This window comes from Carcharodon carcharias, chromosome 21 (assembly GCF_017639515.1).
Source record: "Carcharodon carcharias isolate sCarCar2 chromosome 21, sCarCar2.pri, whole genome shotgun sequence".
Taxonomy (NCBI): domain Eukaryota; kingdom Metazoa; phylum Chordata; class Chondrichthyes; order Lamniformes; family Lamnidae; genus Carcharodon; species Carcharodon carcharias.
This window is the reverse complement of record NC_054487.1, coordinates 57469527-57491065: the sequence shown is the minus strand read 5'-3', so window position 1 is coordinate 57491065 and position 21539 is coordinate 57469527. Positions and strand designations below refer to the sequence as shown.

The 21539-nt window shown below is 37.9% G+C and overlaps 1 protein-coding gene across 3 annotated transcripts in view; it reads left to right on the top strand.

The window, feature by feature from the left end:
• cttnbp2 (cortactin binding protein 2) overlaps positions 1–21539 on the top strand; it is a 205089-nt gene that overhangs the window by 60714 nt on the left and 122836 nt on the right. For 2 of the 3 annotated variants that reach the window (XM_041216327.1, XM_041216329.1), the window contains exons 3-6: positions 10440–10670; positions 11002–11109; positions 14052–15825; positions 18293–18496. In XM_041216327.1, coding sequence (XP_041072261.1) covers positions 10440–10670; positions 11002–11109; positions 14052–15825; positions 18293–18496 — 2317 coding nt within the window. The remainder of the gene's footprint in view (positions 1–10439; positions 10671–11001; positions 11110–14051; positions 15826–18292; positions 18497–21539) is intronic. The other variant, XM_041216328.1, reaches the window with a different exon arrangement.

Sequence of the window (21539 nt, the reverse complement as noted above, 5' to 3'; positions counted from 1 at the left end):
CCCCACCAGCTCTAGACTGAAGTGTAAACCTCACTTATGTGCTCAGTTTCTTGAGTGGAGCGTTTGCACTTGTTCTTTGACCTCTTTGAAGTCAGAGCAAGGAAATATTTGATAAGTTGAGGCCTAAGATTGAGTTGTTTTATTTTATAGCATGGCAGCATACAGAGCAACAGTTTTGATCAGATTCTGCTCAATCAGTACAAACTTTTTACATAAAATAATACAAAAGTAGTGAACACACACAGCTTCCACACATCACCAAGTAGACTTGCTCGACTTAATTTAATTCGATTCTAACCTTCTCACTACTTTTGTTGCCTGACTGCCCTTGCAGTTCTATTTTATTTTAAATCAATGGACTGCCTGTGCCTTTTTTTTAGCTTACCCTGTTCATTGCTAAGAGTGAGCAGAACATTTTTCTAGCATAATGAATATTTATTGGTTGATGATTACTGAATTGCTTATCATTTACAATATATGGGGAAACAGCATCAAAGATTGACTCATTAGTATTTTAATCACCAACAACTTATATTTGTGTAATGCCTTTAAATTAATGAAACATCCCAAGATGCTTCACAGGAGCACATAAAACAAAATATGACAGAGCCACATGAGATGTTAGGTCAGATGATTAAAAGCTTGGAGGAGAGGTATGTCTTAAGGAGTGACTTAAAGGTGAGAGGTAGGGAAGCAGAGGCTTAAGGAGGGAATTCTAGAGCTTGGCTACTAGGCACCTGATGGCATGGCCACCACTGGTGGTACAATTATAATTGGGATTGCACAGGAGGCCAAAATTAGAAAGGCACAGGCATCTCGGAGGTTTGTGGGGCTAGAGAAGATAGATGCAGAGAGGGACATGGTCAGGAAAGGATTTGAAAACAAGAATGAGAATTTTGAAGTCAAAATGTCACTTGGCCAGGAGCCAATGTAGGTCAATAAGCACGGGGGTGAACTCAGTTTTTCTTAAACTCATATGAATTCTTCCTGCTTTAAACAAACATTTAAAATGCATCTTTCTCCAAATCCCTTCTGTGGAAAATTGATCAAAAGCATCCTAAAAGATGACAGCTTGGGTTTTTTGGTTGTCGAAAAGCAATTCAACAAGAGAAGCAGATTTGCTTCATTACCCTCAATTGATGATGTTGGTCACTATCCCCACCAAGGTCTGTCTTCAAACACACACATTTTAGGAATAGATAAATTCAGTTCTAACACGCTGCCCATTTTGCTTGAGCTAAGTCCTTTAGCAATATCCTTCAATCCCCATGCTATGTAAGAAATAGGAGTAGGCGAAGGCCATTTGATTTGAATCAGCTATAATCCTCTTAGGGTGACTTTTTTAGCTTGTGGTGAGCCAAACTTTGTAAGTAGCAGAAAGTGAAAGAAGAGAACAAAGAACTGATAAAAAGGATTCCACAAGAACAGATGTGGTGTAAGTTAGGGGAGAGAGGGGAAGGCCAAATACTGAACGGTTTTGGTTGATGTCAACTTCTTATGCTCATCAAGGTGAGGGATGTCAGTGCAGAGGAATGACACTTCTCCTATCTGAGTCACTCCCAAGCCACACAAAACTCCTTTCACTTTGCCCCAACAAAGATCCTCAGCCTAACTTCCAGCTCCACTGATGTGATTTTTCATTTTGCATATCAGCCTCTTTGAATGCGAAATTAGGAACTGTTTAGCAATCCTGTCATTATTTGCTGTGTTTACTCAGCCGATTTAACACCAAAGGTGATTGAAATCTGAGTCTGTTATGATGATGTGTTTTGGAGAGTTATGATCTTGTGAAAAACTTTTAATTGAACACTTGTAAATATTTCACAACATTTTCATGAAAAAATCATGGTGGGGTGTCTCTTCCTGTACTATCTTTCACGTTATCAATCTGTTACAGTAACAGTTTAGATTTTTCAAAAAAATGTCCTTGGTGTGAGAATAATGCTGATGAGCTTTATTTATTGGCTTCCTTGTCCTGATGAGCCTTGCAGTTGTGTGGTTTCCTAGTTCAAAGGGTTTTTGAATGCAGGATTGGAATTGCATATAATTTGGATAGGTCCTTCATTGAAAGGCTTCAATGAATCAGTTGGTTTTGAAGCTAGTATCAGTAGCTTTGTTCACATTCTTTCAGGTGCTGACTGTGGATTACTAGGTTTATTAAATTCTATTTCACATATTTGTATTTGACGCCAAGATTGATAGTTCAGTATCATAACTGTTACCCAGTTAAGCAGAAAATTACTGTTTCCCAATGAATCAAATTCTAGGTTAATTCCCTAATATTGGACATTAAAAATAAGGTAAGTACCTACAGCTTTCCACTTGGTGGCAGGAATACAAATGTAATGTCTCCCTCGCTGATGGCAATGATGCTGATGTCCCAGTTTGTAAAAAGAGTTTTCAGAAAAATTATTTATAACCGTCCAATCGCATTTTCTTCTGCTTTGCCCAATTCCTTGAGGTTTTTTCTTGTCAATCCTTCACCAAGAGGTTGGTAGTTAATCTCTGAGATCCTGCTCTCATGTCAACACTAAGCCTGCCAAAAGGAGGTGTGATACAGCAGGAAGGGGGAATTTTGATAATTCCTCCTCCAGTTTTCCATCCTGTAAATGAAGTGTATTAAGCTGTGTAAGGAAATTGTTACATGCCGCTGCAGATGCAAACATATCATCCATGTGTCGGAAATATGCTTGGATAGGAGGTGAGGGTTCATTCCATCAAAATCACATCTCTCGTGGAAACCAACGAAAATGTTAGCGAGTGCTTGACCTAGAAGGGATCCCGTGGCTACGCCACCCCACGCTCAGATTCACTTTTGAGATGCAATAATTCTCAACATGCTAGTTGAGAAATCCACTAATGGTTTCTCCACTATTGTCTACCCAAGCCTACTTTCACTGGTCAATATACACATTGGGATTCATATAGCTCCATAATCAACCACCTTGTACATAGGGTCCTGACCCATTTACTCACCTTGCAAGGTTGACGCTGAAATAAAGTGCATCAAAGTTGCCCTGTAGGACAGTGGCTATCCTGATCCAGTCATTACTCGCTGAGTATTGTGCAAACTTGCAGTGGGCCAAAGGCTGCCATTTTCAGGTCTGAAAAGTGCCCAGTATACTTCAAATTACCCTGGAAAGGCAAAGTATCTCAAAAAATCGAACAACAGGTTAAACAAGCTGTTACTATGCAGTGGCAATATTAATGGCATTTTTCACTAACAGGATATTGCCGTCATCCAAAAAGGCTTTCTTACCACACAATTGAGTAATGTTGTATATGAATTGAAGTGCTGGCGTGATTCCAAGTACATAGGCCATACATCTCAACAATTGGCTGATCAAATCAAACAACATATTCCTCTGGTTGCTCATACTAGACAGAGATAAAACCGTACCCAACCAGCCTATGCTTGGAAAATCCAAAACAAAATGTCCACTGTGAGATGTGATTTAGCAACACTTGCTGAACAAACCTGAGTGCGCTATTAGCTACACTAACTGCCAACTTGGGATAGTCAGGTTCATAAAGATGCTCATTTATGCTTGCTAGAAGCGATATGCATTCGAATGCAGGCACCCATTCTCTGCAGACAAAAGGAATATGTTCAAACCTTGCACTTTTTTTTGAATTACCCAGAAGCATGGGGAGCCTATTGCTTTTTCCATGGCAAAGCTCAGCCAATCAGAGTCGGTTTGCAAACCATTCGGCATCTTTTTCTCCTGTGGTATAAATTGTTATCTTTTGAAATTTGGCATTCTTGTGTTTGTCCTGATGGGTGCAAGGCAAAAGGTTTCAGCAACTTGACTCTCTTTTCAAGTTCTGTACTATCTAGCAACTGAAACCATTTTTTTTATTTCTGGTGATTAAACATCCAGGGAGTATTGAGGACAATGGTACCAATGGGAAGGTTTTTGAATACTGGATGGAGTGTAAAATATGGCATAAGGTGAAATCCAAGTCTAAATTGTCTATGGTATTGATGTGCAAAGTACCTAGGCATGAATACTCCCAAACAATCAAGTGATACCATGTTAATTATCAAATGAAGTATGTCCAGCTTTGCTGCACTTCTTTGGTATTGCACTTGGAAAAGTGTGTTTTTTAACTGCCCAAATCAAATCTAATTGATTCTAACTGAGTTCCCATTTGTGGATTCTGTTGAAGACAAGACGGTGCGTTGTTTTAAGTGTATATGGGCCACACTGAAATGGCAGTCTTATCTGTTTGGCAATTTTCACTGGACTAAAAAACATATTGTGTTTGTTTATTACAATTTTTGTTAATGCCAACCTCCAAATGTTTCTACGCAAAATGTGCTTGTGGACTAATATCTGAAATTGATTTGAGTGTACAGGGTGCTGCCTGCTTGATCCTAGTTGATCAAGAAAGTCACTACTGTTGTCCTTTTCAAAATTCATTAGAACTAGGTAAGTTTCCCACCAAAGAAATCGTTCATTGTGATTTGTTCTGATCCTAGTTGATGCTACTGCTAGACAAGCCAAATCCCAGGGAGGAACACGGCTTGGTAACCCTAATTTTTATTTTTTGTTTAGCAATGTGGAGAGTGGCTACTGAACAGAGTCACAGGAGTCAGCTGATATACTTTTAACAAAAGAATAAAACATTGATTAAACCAGAAAGGATGAACTATATTACAATACTCCTTCACTCACAACTATACCTTCATAGATATATACAGATTGGTAAGGATACCACAAGTTACAGAAGCTATCTTATACTCTAATGTTCACAGTAAGTACACAGTCCATGTAAACCAATAGGTGATCTGTGGTCAGGTACACTACACTTTGAAACCTAGTGACAGATGTCACCCAAACAGATGCGATGGATCTCTCATCAATGCTTGTCACACCGTGGGCCAACCAGTTTCGCTGAACTCTGTCTTTCACACGGGGATTTCCAATCTCCACTCAAAGATCTCGCTCCGGAATCTTTTCCCAAACCAATGCGTTCTCTCAGGTGCCTTCCATAAGGGTCCACCTCCAGGGTTTCAAACTCTCCTTCCGATGTTCCTCTCCCCTGGATTGTCCCATGCATTCAAGTTTTCTTCCATGCACTCTCTCTTTCACTGACTCAACTGTGTCAACAGTATGCCACCGCTTCACATACCCATCGTAAAAAGTTAAAGACCTTCGTCTGTCTCTTTGGATCTTCTGACTTCTCATAAGCCATTTTTGATTTAGATCTGTTTCCTTTTCTTCTCTTTAAGCTTGGAGCCTTCGTCTCTGCTCCTTACTTTCACTTAAACAGAACAGGACCTTTTTCCAGACTCTTGCTGTTCCTTTGACTAGAAGGTCTTGTTGGGACCCCTCCTTTCTGTCTCTCTCTTTGACCTTAGGACCTTTTAGTCCTTTGGGAAATCTGCTCTCCCTGAACTTCCCTCTCCCACTATTCAGTCTCTGTGGAATCCTGGCTTCAACTTCAGTGTGGGATTTGCTTTCTGTCACTCTGCTGTCCAGTCTCTCTGGCAGTTGCTTCCAACAGAACTCACTGTGTTTTCATAGTTTTTTGTGTGCGTGCGCGCCTGTGCCCTTGTCCTCTCTGGACTCCTGTTGCTAAGCAACAGTATAGATCTTTCTCGACTCTTGTTGGCTTTAACTCTCCTTCAAGAGTTGTAAAAATCTCATTAGAAATGCAGGTATACAAACAAAGCTTTAGACCTGCTGTCTCCACTCAGAAATGAAACTAGATCCCAGGATTCACTTTTTGACCCACAAATAAAAAAAAATTGAACTTAAAGATATTCCTTATTCCTAAACACATACACATACAAATATAACTTACTTAAACTATCTCTATTTCCTAACAGATTTTTGAGTTGTGTTTGAAGACAACGGCATTTAGAAATGCATGGAAATTAGCACATCTTAGTACTATTTGGAATCCCTTAGAAAGCGAGGTCAATAGCAAAGCATTCTGTTATTGTTACTTGTCTGTTCAAGTCTCAATGTTGTTTAGGTCTAACTGCATGCATGCATAGATTACTTCACAGCCAGGAGTTGTGCGTGGGATTGCACGCTATGCTGTCATCAGTGAACATCCCCACTTCTGAGCTTAATGATGGAGGAAGGGTTATTGATGAAGCAGCTAAGGATGGTTGGACCTATTAGAAAGACCCATGGAACTCCTGCAACAATGTTCTGACGCTGACAAGATTGGCCTCCAACAACCACAATCATCTTACTTCGTACAAGGCATAACTCCAACCAACGGAGATTTTTCCCTGAATCCTATTGACTCCAGTATTACTACTGCTCCTTGATGCCACACTTGATCAAATGTTGCCTTGATGTCAAGGGCAGCGACTCTCACCTCACCTCTGGAGTTCAGCCTTCTGTCCATGTTTGAACCAAGGCTGTAATGAGGCCTGAAGGTGAGTGGTCCTGGCAAAAATCCAACATCAGTGAACATGTGAGTAAGTGCCACTTGGTAGCACTGACAGTGACATCTTCCACAGCAGTGGAGGGTTTCCTGAGTAAAAAGATGGAACAATGTCTCCAGAAATACCAACAGCAACTATTCCTGCTAGTGCTATCATGGACATATGCATCCGTGTCAGGTCAGTTTTGTGAAGATGCAGCCATTTGGTGTTTTGGTGTTTTCACCACCTGCTCCAAGCCCCAATTTGACAGACATGTCCTTCAAAACTCAACCAGCTAGGTCAATAATGATGCTACCAAACCATCATTGGTGATGGATATTGAAGTCCCCCACCCAGAGTACATTCTCTGCCTTTGCTCCCCTAAGTGCTTCTTCCAAGTAGTGTTCAGCATGGAGGAGCACTGATTCATCAGTTGAGGGAGGGTGGTAGGTGGTAATCAGCAAGAGGGGGAAATGGTGGCATAGTGGTATTGTCACTGGACTAGTTTTCCAGAGATCCAGGTTAATGCTCTGGGGACCCAGGTTCGAACCCCACCATGGCAGATGGTGAAATTTGAATTCGCTAAATCTGATGATGATCACGAAACCATTGCTGATTGTTGTAAAAACCGATCTGGCTCACTAATGTCCTTTAGGGAAGAAAATCTGCCATCCTTACCTGGTCTGGCCTATATGTGACTCCAGACCCACAGCAAAAAAATTAGGGATGAGCAATAAATGTGGCCAAGCCAGCGACACCCACATCCCGTGAACAAATAATAAAAAAGAGGTTTCTTTGCCCTTGTTTGACCTGATGCTAAAGACTGCATGAGGGCTGGAGTCAATGTTGAGGATCCCCAGGGTCACTCACTCACTCAACTGTATTACATTGTATCACCATCTCTGGTGGATTTATCCTCCCAATGTGACAGGGCATATTGGGGAAGAGTCTGGGACATTGGCTGTGAGTATGACTATTTCAGGCTGTTGCTTGATTTCGTTTTTGGGACAGCTATCCCAGTTTTGGCTCAAGTCCCCAGGTATTAGTGAGGAGGACTTTGCAGGGTCAAATGAACTGGATGTTCGAATCCAAAGCCTAGGTCGATGCTGGGGTACTGGTCGTTCCTTTATTTTCACTGTTATACTTTGTATAATGTTTGGTGATGACTTGCTAGGCCACTTCAGTTCAGTTAAGAATCAACATGACTGTGGGCCTGGAGTCACTATAGGCCAGTTAAGGGCAGCAGATTTAGTGAACCAGAGATGGGCTTTTACAACAATCCAGGAGCTAATGTACCAAAACTGACACCAGCTTTTTCTGCCAGATTTATTTAATTAGCTGAATTAAAATTCCCCAGATGCCGTGGTTGGATATGAACTGATCATTAATCCAGGCCTCCTGATTACTAGCCCAGTAACATAATTCCCAGTACTGCTGGATCTTTTCTGTTTCTACTTTTATCGACACTATCAGTGAACAAGTTCTCTATATTATTCTACATACATTCAAATACAAATTCGTTAATTTTTTTTGGAAAAGAAACTGGTTGCACCCTCCATATTAAATTAACAGCAAACGTTTGCCTGAGCTTATCTTAATAGTTCTTATAAAATTATATTTGAGGCATTCTACCTGAACCAAAGTATTGTGTGCACCTCTATATGCATATTGAGACGTTTTCTGTAATATGTGCTAATGGATGTACAATAATATTGAAGAATTGTTTCCAGATAGATGCGAATGCTGTTGAAGGCTGTCAGTTTCTTGGTTTTTACAGCTCATGAAAGCTATGTTTAAACATCTGGACTGAACTGGTTGACTGGCTTCTTTGTTTCTTAATGATGTCAGGAGGGAAGCCTGCACAGTGTCAGGGAGAGATTACAGGTCTGGAATTCACTTAGCAACCATGAAAATGCCAGATGTCCAAATTGCCCCACAACATAGCCCAGCAGGCAGCGTGATAACCCTGTTACAAAAAAGAGATGTTCCTAAACACAGAATTTTGTCCTCAGTGAAAATATTTGCAAACGACTAGTTATTGATGATCAGACTGCAGTATAATCCACCTCTTTTACTGCTGTTGTCAGGAGGAATGTCATGTTTCAGGGTACCATTAGATTTTGAAGTTTATACACTAACATCTGCCGCAAGTTTGGAAGATTATGGTTGTAGAAGAAAGGTGTGTAATTTTCTATAACTATTAAAGAAAAATGAAACCTTGTGTGGTTGCAGGGTTGGGGGGAGTGAAGATTGATTTACAAGGATGTATAGGCTCCAAACACATGGGGGTAACTTTTCCATCCATCAAACGTGCTCATTTATTAAACTTTATTTCATTTAACAAACATTGATGATCTCATTTGAGTAGCAGTATGTGTAGTCAGTCTTCATATAAGAACTTGAACAGACTTAATGGGTTCTTAGGCCATAGAGGGCATATGAGTTCAACAAAGCTGGACATGACTTTGTCCTCACTCAATTATCATATTTTGGGATTTTTTTAATCCATTTTGAAGTGCTTTGTTTTAAAATACAGTTGATCTGCATGGCTAAAAGTTCATTGATCATATATAGGAGAACTGGGAACTTTCATCACGTGATATTAAACCGAACTTATAGGCAAGTTAGATCTAAGAATAAAATTGATATGGATTATTTTCCTTCTACTTGAGCCATTGCAAATTATCATTGCAAATTCTAGTTAATGCCTGGGCCATATTTTTCTCTGTTTTAAAATCTGTTTTTAGTGTCCACGGCAGTCTAGGATTTTTAAATCTCTGCTACTTTGAGTCAAATTGTAAACGAGGGGTTGACAATCTGGTTGTTTTACTGACTAAAATTGAAGCTTCTGTGAGGGAAGAGAGCATAGAGTAAAAGAAACTCTGTATCTATGAATTACGAATCCCAAGAATGGCAAGACTAAACTTAACACAGCTTAAGACAGAATTCATTGAGATGGGGTAGGGGTGCAGGGTGGGTGGGGAGGTGAAGAAGAGAATAAAATGTTACGATTTCAGCATTTGTCACTAATGAGTTTAATATTGTGCTCCATTTATTTCAAATATCCTACACTTTACATCTTCTCTGTATAAATCCATATAAGCAACAGGCCATCAAAGGCCATCACATTCTCCTTCATCATCTGATCTATGCAGAAAAGTGCATGAGTAACAGTTGATGTCCAAGTCTAGATTTTTCTTAAAATTAGTAAATGGAGGTATTGTATCCCTAAGTGGACTGTAAAAATTAGTTTTTTTTTCTCATTGGTTGTTTTAACATCATGGGCCTAAAATTCTTCCATAAATGAAAACCAAGTCATTCCAATTAGTTTACAAAATCACTTGGAGATCATACATTTTAAAACTGTGTATTCCTATGTTTTCTTTTGTAGGCTGTTAATTATGGAGAAAAAAAACAGGCATTTTCATTAAAAAGTAGTTCAGGCTTCATGAATCCCAGTTTTAAAAAAATGAAAAACAAATGTGTGGATGACTATTTAAGAGCACACTGGTGAGAACTGAATGTAACAGCACGGCAGGGAACATACAAGCCGTTAAAAATTCAAAGCTGAGCATCAGTTGTGGGTATTTTCTAGACTGATTTACCCAGACTGATTCACCCATGAGTGTGATTAGTCCAAGTACCTTCTGAAAAGAGAATCATGATGTCATTCACATTTGTTTTTTTTAAAAAAAACTGACAGTTGCATGTAATGTCTGGATTTTGAATATCACTTATTATTGCCTCTAAGGAAATTGACCAAGTAATTAGGATCAATGTAGAACATCACGTAAGGATTAATGTACTGAAAAATATTGAAATGGGAAACTTACCTACCATTTAGCATTGGTTAGGTAATAGATAGAGTTGATAAATACACAAATTGCTAAAGCAAAATACTCCTATTGAAAATGTATCAAAAATAAGATACCCCATATGACAATGCTGTTTCTTTTATTGGTGTGTTCTCAAATGGGCACGATATGTAGTAACCCTAAAAGTTCTGTTTCTGGATTTTCTGCTAATGCAATTTAATTTGTCATCATTTCAGTCTCGCCAAAAGGATGTCTTTATCCAGGAACGGTATGGGAGGTTTAATCTCAGCGATCCTTTCCTGGCTCTCCAGAGAGACTATGAAGCAGGTGGTGGTGATGGCAGCAAAGATAAGCCGTCCATCTGCACCAGTCCCCTATCCATATTGGAAATAGTCATGGGTCGCTGCAAAAAGATGCAGGAGGGAATGTCTGCACAGTTGGCTGCAGCTGAAATTCGACATCGAAAGGTAGGTGGTAGGCTTTACCTAAATAGTTTTCATTTCCAGCCAGTTATCAGCACAAATTAAATCATTGTTGGTTTTGAAATGTCTCAATTGAAAGAGTAATGTAGCAAATCCATTACTCTGTCCTGCAAATCCAAAGCCTTTAAATATCAACCTTTGAGTTCTTCAAAAAAAAGTTGAGTTAGAGACATGTTTGTTCTTGGAGGTTGCCAGAACAAAACACAGCCATGCTGTTCATAATTAGGCCAGAATTCATGGATCATTTAAGTTGAGCCCTATTTATAAAATCAGGAAAAGGGTTTCACAGAGTGTGTCATTACTTTTCATTTGTTAGGTCATCTTGGACTTTGAAGAGGAGAGGCATAAACATGCCCAAGATGCAGCCCAGGGAGATGATGTTACATACATGCTAGAGAAAGAGCGTGAGCGGCTTTTACAGCAGGTGTGAAAATAAGACTTGCTTGAAATTATAGCAACTAACTTTTGAGTTGGCTGATTGGAATGATTTAAGGCTTTGATTAGAATGTTGCAAAAGCCATTTAGTATTCTCGAGAATTTGAATGAAAGGAAACCATTGCTATGGTAATAATTTACAATAGTGGTGTGTGCCAGATAAAGTTGCTCTTAGCTGAAGACTCAGCATAACTTGATCAGCTACTTGATATCTGAAACTGATCTTTTTTTCATATCTGTATACCATGTGCTTAATGTGTCAAATGTGAACAGTATTCATAACAGGGATACAGAATTATGACAAACAGCAATTATACATGCTTTGAATAGGAGTAGTTCCCCGATAAAATGCCTGTAGGGATGTGTTGTGATTAATTTTATAAACGGAAACAATGTACAATGAAAATTTAAGCCGTAATAAAATCTAATAGTTAAATATTTTGTGCAGATTGTTTAATTGGATGAACTATAGATCTTTAGGTTATGCTTTCCCAACCTAAATTTTTTACTCAATTTATTTGTTCACTTTGTCAGTTCTTCGCCCTCTGTCCCCAACCATGTGCAGTCCTCTATTTACTGAAGAAGGAACTGGTACAATTTCAACTCTTTGTTAGTAGATTGATCACATGCCACAGTTTCACAGAAATACCAGGAGATCTCCTAATGCCCTGACCAGCATTTCTTTCTCTAACACTATCACCAGAAGCATATTAACTGGTCATTTACCTCCTTGTTATTTTTTAGATTTTGCTCTGCTATGTTCTGATTCATTGACGAATCCAGTTCCATTCAATAATAATCTGTTATCAATTCTGTAAGCATTAACTTTACATGGGTTATTACAGATTAAATTTTAATAGAATGTGTGGCTTATGATTTTTTTTGAATGTTTCAAAAGCTATCCAAAGACTTTACCAGCAATCTCCTGCTAGCAGCGTTTATAAATTAGCCTTGCTTTGGCCTGGAATATTTTCCATTGATATTGTAGAGTTATGTGAAACTATTCCACAGTGAAACTATTTCCCTATCAACAATTGTATTGAATTAAGCATTTAAAAGAACTCTTTTACATCTTTAAAAAAAAATATACAGTTAAAATCTGTCTTCTATGCACCCCTAAATGTGCCCTCTTAATATCCCACATCTAAATTAAGTACAATTTAGATTTGGTATTTGATCTGTCCCTTTCATATTCCACTCAAAGTGATGATATAGTGTGTTCTTATGTCCATTAATTAATTTGGCCTTGCAAGAATTCCAGTGCCTTGGAGGTAGAACATCTCCATTTTTGTAAAATAGAAAACTGCACAGCAACAGAATGCAACTGAAATGAGAGCACAACCTGGTCAAATCGTCTCCACAAAATTTTCAAGTAATTACATTATTCTAATGTGGACTTAATTCTTAATTTAACTTATGGCAGCAATATGCCAGCATTTAAAAGTTTAGTTGAACATAGTATTGCTGCCACTATTCTTAATCTTTGAGCATGGCTGTGTTTTATTTATTTTATTTTTTGGTGCATGTTTGTTGAGTGAAAGTACTTAATAGTGCTCCCTTACTGATAAGGTATTGAGTATTCAGAGCACTATTCACAGGCTCCTGCAGCCAAATGTTACAGTTAAAAATAATGCAATTAAATTTTTGACCCGTATTCTTTTTACATAGGATATATGGCACAGAAATGGGCTATTTGGTCCAACCAGTCCATGCTGGTGTTTATGTTCCACTCGAGCCTCCTCCCATCTTTTCCATCTAAATCTACCATCTTAATCCTTCTCTCTCAAATGCTTGTTTAGCTTCCCCTTAAATGCATCTATATTATGCACTTCAACCATTCCCAGTGGTAGCGAGTTCCACATTCTTACCACTCTTTCGTAAAGAAGTTTCTTCTGAATTCCCTATTAGATTTCTTCATGGCTGTCTTATGTTGATGGTCTCTTCCCCACAAGGAAAGCATTCTCTCTCTATCCCCTTTGAAGCGTATTATGTTTTGGAGATAAAACCTGTGGTTCAAGATAGAACTCAGGAGGGGAAAAAAAGGGAAACAAAAGATATGCAAGCACTGTATGTAAACATACAAAGTCTGAGACCACAGTTTTATTTATCTAAATAATGTGATTTTATCTGTCACTGTGTGTCAGCTGTATTAAATCAAGATTGACTCGAGCACAATCTGCAAGCATCTAAATATTTGCAATGGAAAATTAATAAGGTACAATATTCATCTTAAAACCTTAAATTTTAAGGGTAGTGGATGAGAGATTTATATCTTTCCTTAACTGTCCATCTTCAATAAGTCCTCCAACTTTTTAAAATCATAATTGACATAGTTACAGGATACAAGCATGCTTGTTCATTATTTTGAAACTGCAATGTAACACCAATAATTTGTTCATCAAAGAACATAAGAACTAGGAGTAGGCAATTCAGCCCCTCGAGCCTGCCCAGCTATTCAATATGCTCATGGCTGATCTCATTTCGGCCTCAACTCCAATTTCCCACCCTCTCCCCATAACCTTTCAACCCGTTACTAATTAAAAATCTGTCTATCTCCTCAAATTTATTCAGCATCCCGGAAAACAGTTTGAAAAAGATCACACCTAGGAGTTTTCCTTTTAAACTATGTTTAATATATAAATTTCTTGTTATAGTATGGCACAGTCGATTCTTATAGTAAATACCTATTCAGAGTCTTAGTTTTTGTTTTGTTCATTGAACCACTCAACATGTTTGATGTTGAATCTGAAGTTCACTGATTTAAAAATACTTCATAAAGTAATAGTGAATCTGATAAACCTACGGACAAAAATATAGATTATAGGCACGCCAGAGAGCCAGTTAAAGTAGGTAATGTTTAAAGCTATTAATGTCAATATCTTATGGGAAAAGCTTCTTGGATGCTAATTGATTTTTATGAACTCTTTCCAGGTGGAGTTTGAGAAATCTCAATTAAAACAACTTGAGGCAGAGAATAAAAAGTTGTCCATGCAGTTTGAGGAAGAACGAATCAAAAATAAACAACTTGTATTGATGCTAGTAAAAGAGTGCAAACAGCTTGCTGGCAAAGTAGTAGATGAAAGCCAGACACTTGCAGAGATCACCAAAACTCTTGATGAAGAGCAAAAGAAGACCAGTCAACTGGAGGAGGAATTGATGACTGAGAAAAAGAAGAGCCTACAGATGGAGGCAAAAATGGAAAAACAACTCTCTGAGTTTGACATTGAAAGGGAACAGCTGCGTGCCAAACTTAACCGTGAGGAAAACCGCACCAAAGATCTAAGATTAGAAGTTGAAAGTTTCAAGAAAATGATTGAGCTTAATTGTACAAAAGAAGATGGAACTACTTCATTGACCAGTAATTTAAATAAAGACATGGCTATTGGATATGGTAAGCAAACAGTGTTGTCCGTTGCTTCCCAAACAGAAACTTCTGTTGATATTGCCAGTGAAAATAACACTAAGAAGACAACTTTAACAGTACCTGTGAAACCTTCTACCATAAATCCGCTATCAGTGGGGAGCACAAAACTGAACATGTCTAGCAATACAGCATTTGTAAAGCCAATCAGTGATAAACTACTAGCAACAATTAATTCAGAAGAGATTGTATCCACAACACAAACCAAAGTTGTTCCTTCCAGTTTGGAGAATGGACCATCAGTCAGCACCAGTCCTGGTCCTTTGTCTGGGGCATTACCACACTTGGTGGGTGGTACATCCCTTGTGCTAAGCAATACTGTAGTTCCCTCTCCTCCTCCTTCAGGAACATCATCACCATGCTCTTCACCAGGAGCAACTATGCAGAGTTTAAGTTCACCAAGTACTTGCATAACTTTGCAACCAGGATTGAGCCCAAGGATTCAGGCTGCTCGATTTAAATTTCAAGCACAAACTATGGATCAGGAAAAACATGGCAGCGTTGTAACAGGATCCCCATCACGGGATTTATCTCCCACTAATCGAGATAATTCTCCTGCCAAACAGCTGGCTCGGAACACTGTCAGCCAGGTTCTTTCAAGATTCACGGGCCCACCAAGCATAGTAAAGCCTCCATGTATAAACAGTGCATCTTCGTTTGGCACAGAAAACCGAAATCTTACTGTTAGTAACTTAAAACCTGGATTGGCACATCCAGCAGCAGTCGAGGGCTCATCTTATCCACAGGTTGTTGGTAAAATTACCAGTTCTTTGAGTGTCTCCCCTGCTGGATTAAAATCTCCCACGGGTGCAAGAGTTGACCGAGGAAATCCACCACCCATTCCTCCCAAAAAACCAGGATTGTCGCAGACTCCATCTTCTCCTCATCCACCATTAAAAGTTTTTATGGATGGGAGTCGTTCCCCAACTGTTGGGTTTAATACTCGGATTGAAGGTAGAACCATGGCCTCGTCCTCGTCCAGTCCACATCCAGGAATTAAGGGAGCTAACGAGGAGATTCTTTCAAAGACAGCATTGCCACAATTGCCACCTAAGCCAGCAGTGGATATAGCATCTACTGGCTGTGCCGTTCCTGCCGTGGCTGCATCTCAGGTGGGTGCTCGGCCTTCCTTATCCCCAGAACTGAACCAAACAGCATGTTCAGAATGTTCCCTCATCATCACCACCATCGCCTCTCGCACCTCCATTGACCTTGCTAGTACAACCAAAAGAACCTCATCCAGTAGACCATGTGACACAGACAATCTACTGATCACGTCATCAGGTAAAGGGATTGGAATACTATCTCAATTCTTCCTTCCACTACAACAAATCTGAGGATAATGCAAAATGTCTTTCTTTCAAGATATTTATTCTGTTCACCCATAATCAAAAACCAATTAGTTAAAACACAAGTTAAAATATTATTCAAATCAATGCAAGCTTTTTGAATTGGTTAGTTTTAGGTGTTCACATAAATGCAATAATATGATGAACAATTCTGAAAGAACCTATAAATTATGTGAACAGCTTTTTTTCCCCAAAATAATATCTTTTTGCTCTTATTTATTATGAAAGACCGCTAGTGAATATTGAATTGTTTCCACATTTACTTACATTGTCGCAGATCTCACCTTGGCTATAAATTTGCTAAGTCTTCATCTAAAAGGACTATCATCTTCATGAATAAATATTTTAAAAATCCATTGTACAATAGCATAAATATAAACAAAGAGCTTAATTTCTTCATGTGTGATGCCTTATAGCTCTTGAGTAACATTTTCATAACTCTTTTCATGAAACTGTGCTGCTTAAAGAAGACAGGTTCATCTGTGCCTCAGTAGACCAATGATCCAGCAGAGACCTCCACTCTCCAATGGAAGAATCTGCCAACCTTGAGTCATGTACTTAATACTATAGGTGAAGGGGATCCAATAATGTGGAAAACGGGGATTCAAATCTTTAGAATTTTGTTTTTTTTAAATGATCACACATTTTCAGATAAAGATTTGGAATTTTATGTAAGTATTTTTCTACCTCATTTTTTTAAGTGATTCAGTTCTGTGTTTCACTAGCCTTCTTGAAAAATACTTGATCAGTGTCCGTGCTATGATTGTACTATGCCCAATATTAATTGGCATTAAGGATAAAGAAAAACAATGACTTATTGGATCTTAAATTAACCAGTTCTATCACTCACTGATGCTGATGCCAGCGATTGTATTTCTATCCCTGAGACCTTGTGATCAGTGCATGTCATGCAATACCTTAAGAAGCTTCCACCTTAGTAACTGTAAAAATGATAGTCCATGCAGCTTTTAACAATTTGCATTATAAATGACTTTGAATGTAAAATTGTAATACCTTTTGTCCCTTTATGCTATTGAGCACTAACACTGTCATACTTATATTCTAACCAATCAGCCATATGCAGTCACTATTTTCATTAACCCTTTGCATATTGCATTTATTTTACATTTCCTGAACATGCTTTCCTTTCTCATTCACAAATTGAAATATAATAGGATAATCGTGAAGAAGGTGGATTATCGTTATAACATAACTTAAAATACTGGGTGTACTGTATCTTGAAGCGTATTGAAATTCAGAAATACTGTTTAATAATCATAAAAGCCAGGCACACAAATGATTGCAAATAAAAATTGGACTTGTTGCAATCTGCTGGCCTTCACCTACTTTGCTTTATTTGTAATAACAATTTGTCATTGGTTTTTGTAACTGACCATTTAAAGAATGTGATGGGGTTAGTTAAAAACAATTTCCTTTTTCTTTTTTTGCAGCCTTCTGTTCAAGGAAGGGTTCACAAAGCCTTCCGTACATTGTGCATTAAGCTTCACTCATTTAGCAAACTTACCACCAAATGAACAGATTAATGGTGTGAAATAAATGTCTAACTGTGTGCTATTAACTTTTTTAATGTGGGCACCTCCAAGTACTGTTTGTAAATATATTAGGGGTGCATTGAAGATCCAGTACATAATCTTCAAGTTGTATACCACAATTAAAATGAATATCCTGATTTTTACATAATTAATTTTTCTATTGATTAGATTTTAAAATAATTAAAATATGTATATAATTTTCAGAATAATTGCCGCTGAGGTATACAATTAACACATTAACGACTAAGTTTACCATTAAGTGTTCTTGTATGTACAATGTCATTAGATTTTTTTAATGGTATTTTCTTCATTTCAATCCTGAAGAGCTAATCGCCTAAATAAAAGCAATAACGCTTTCATCCACTTTAGTTCTGACAAATATACATTATAAAACATCTTTTTATTTTATATGGTACTTATGGTTTGAAAGAAAATGTGAAAATAATTAAACTTAACAGTTCCATTACTATGACCTCTTTACCATAGAAGCAATTGAAGTATGATTGCTAGAATAGATCTTTTAAAAATTTATTTTGAATAATGTAACTTTCATTGTTTAATCTTCAATTCCAATATTGCTACTGTTTAAAATGATCATATTAATATACAATTAAAAAATACATTCATTTTAATAATCCCAGTGTGTTGTAAAATATACTAGCCTATTTTTAAAATAAAAGTTTGGTTATATTTTTCCAATAAATAAGCCATATTGAGTAAATAAAAACACAGTGATCATGAATTATAACATGTTTGTTCTTTTTCACCTCTGTGTTGTAGTCTTCGTGCATGCAAACAGATTTTATTCACTATTCCTTCCCCCTATAAATTTTTCACTTTAACTCACAGGCAGGTCTCCCTCCCTAATTCCTTCGTTAATGTCTGGTGGTCCTGTCCCCCTGGGTGGCAGGTCCACTCTGCTTCACCAAGCTGCTGCCCAGGGAAATGTCACTTTATTGTCAATGCTGCTAAATGAAGATGGAATTGATATTAATCATCCTGATGAGGAAGGTTCGTCTGCCTTGTATTCTGCTGCTAAAAATGGATATACAGGTAAATTTATTTTATTTTGATTACTAGCTGCAAACTTTTAAATTTTAATTTTCATTACTGCGCTGTACTTAAAATAACATCTTAAACAGTTTTAAGAATTGCAATTTTAATTAATTAACAATGAAATATATTTAAATAATATTTAAACAGATTTAAGCACAATTTATGATGCAGATACCTACTCTGATCGTTTCCTCTTGTGACATTATTATTTTAGCTCAAAGTAGAAATAATCTTTTGTGGTATTAAACATAACAGACTATTAAATTCTTGAATTTTGTGCAATCATTATAATTTACCCTTGCCAAAAATGAAACTTAAATCATTCAGATTGAATGATTCATCTTCATCATTAGGATAATTAATCTGTTCCAAAAATAAATGTGCATTTTGGGGCATTTTTCATTTCTCCCTTGTTTCAGAATAGGCAGGTAGGCCTCTCTTGGCATCACACTCATTGATTTTGTGGCTATGTAGGTCTGAAGCATGGGTGCATTAAATACCAAAGGGAAATCTCATTATTGCTTAGCACCTATTTTAAAAACAACTGACTGCAAACGGGTATTGTTCACATTGTGATAGGTTGAAGCAAGAGTCGTCTTTGGTTCTATGATCTGAGAGGTTGCAAGGACTCTACAACACTATGACAGACAAAACTTGTTTCAGTTTTGTTAGGAAAAGAATGGCTGTACAGCTGGCATGGTTTGCTGAGCCTGAAGCCTCAAGTCATCAAGGACAAGGAGATTTCAAAGTTCAGTCTTGTTGCAAGGGGATAAGTACTTAAACAGATTGGAAATGGTTAAAGTTAATTTTAAATCCCTAAAACTATAAAGTCTAATTAAGATCAATGTTTAAAGTATACTTAAAATATAAAAAACTTGTGTTACATTGATAAAGTTAATAGTAGCATTTAACAATTTTGAATATTCACAGAAACTTTGAACAAGTAACATCAAAGTAACAAATAAAATAAGCTTACCAGCAAATTACTGCATAATTGCTACAGATACAGGTTGAGTGGAGTTCTACTTCTTTTAAGTATGTTTCTTGTGCCTGAGGTAAGGAAATGAGTAGAAATTCTCTTTACGTAGCATTTACTTATAAATATAATTATTGTCTGGAAGTGTCATGTAGACATGGAGACCACCCTGGAAATAATTAGCATGTCACATAAGGCCAGGGCATGTTGGTTTGTCCAAAGCATCGGCACTGAGAAACTCGTTTATTGTGGGCAAAGAAAGATATGTGTGCACAGCACAGGAAGATCATACATGTGTATTCGCTCCAAAATATAACACAACGGTCAAAGTTAAAACGGGAGGTTCAAAATATAACAAAAATGCAGGCTGAGGCTAATATGAAAGGGGATTCCTGTGAAGGCAGGCATAAAAATGTGACCTCAAGGGTGGGCCATAGGAACAAAATTTGATTTCCCAAAATTGTAAGGCATGTTTTTTTTTGAGGGATTATATTTTTATTGTTTATATTTTTTTGAGACAACGAAGTATACTGTGGTGTTTAAATGTTTACTAATTCAAATTTTACATTCACTTAAAAGGAATCCCATTCAGCATTCTTCTCTCCCCAGGCCCTGACAGATAAATCAAGTGCCATTCCACCCATAATGAACATATGGGTACAAATCAAATATAAGGCACTCAATTGTATAGACAGATTATGCTAAATAGTACATCACCGAGGTAAATTGACCTAGAAGAGTTAATGAGCTTGGCAATGTTTGCAATAGAATTGACGTGCAAGGTTAAAATGTCAGCTTCTGCTGTACCCCAGAATCAGAATTTTCGAATGATCTCCTGCTGTTAATTCATTTCTTGGACACCATTATTATAGTAAGCTCTACTAGCTGTTTTCCTCAGCTATGTCATTAACGTGCTATTTAAACATTTTCTTTTGAAAAAAGCACAGAAAAAAATTATAATTTAAAATAGTTTGTTGCAGCTGATCATTGTGGCAGAAATGCCTCTGAAATTTTTAAAACAAAAATTGTAGGAATATATTGGAGAGAGTTACTGCTGATTTACTTTTGTGCATGTTTACTCTTATGCTCTAAATGGCAAACTGAAAATCTTGTCCCAAATAGTATTTTGGGAACAAATTTTTTGAAATGCATATTTGAAGTAACATTATTTAAATCCTGTGGCATATCCCATGGTCAGTTGATGAATATTTTTATTTTATATACCAATGGTGTAATTGTTGGAGGAGAGAGAGAGAGAGAGACTTCATTTAGCCACCTAGTGTTAGAACTTAGAATTACATTGCAATAATCAACATAACAAAATTGAATGAACACAAGGGGCAGAAATTTCCCCCCATCGGTTGGGTGGGGGGAGAGGTGGGGGGTGGGATATGTGTGGGGCGGGCGGGACCAAGCGCGAACCCGATTGGCACCCTCGATCGGGTGCGTGCCACCATTTTACGTCGGCGGGCTAGTTGAGGCCCGCTCAGCGTGACGCACATCTGGAAGCGCTGTGTGCTCCTGATGTGGGCGGGGGGAGGGAATTCCCTGAGTCGGGGCTCGTGCTCTGGTGTCGTGCATGTGCGCGAAAGAGTGCAGAAACTGTGCCTCAGGGAGATTAATTTAATCTTTGAAAAATGTAATAAAGGTTAAAAAACAACGTTAAGGACATGTGAAACTGTCACAAGAGCTGGGACATGTCCATTAATTTTTTTCAAAAAATTTTATGTAATCAATAAACACTTTATGAAACCTCATCCCGCCCGTGGATGAAGTTTCATGAAAAACGCGAAGGCCGCCTGGGCTCTTCGCCTGCCCGCCAACCATAAGGTCGGACGGGCAGCATTCTTAACAGCTTTAATTACTTTATTAATGGCCTTAATAGGCCTTTGACAGTTCGGCGGGCAGGCAGCTGACATGGCTGCATGCCTGCCGAGCTGACAATCTAAGTGATGTGCGGTGAAGTCGGCATACCCGCCCAACCTCTCCGCACGTCATTTTATGCGTTGGCGAGCGGGCCCTGCCCCCCGCTCGCCAATGGGAAAATTCTTCCCAAGAAGTAGA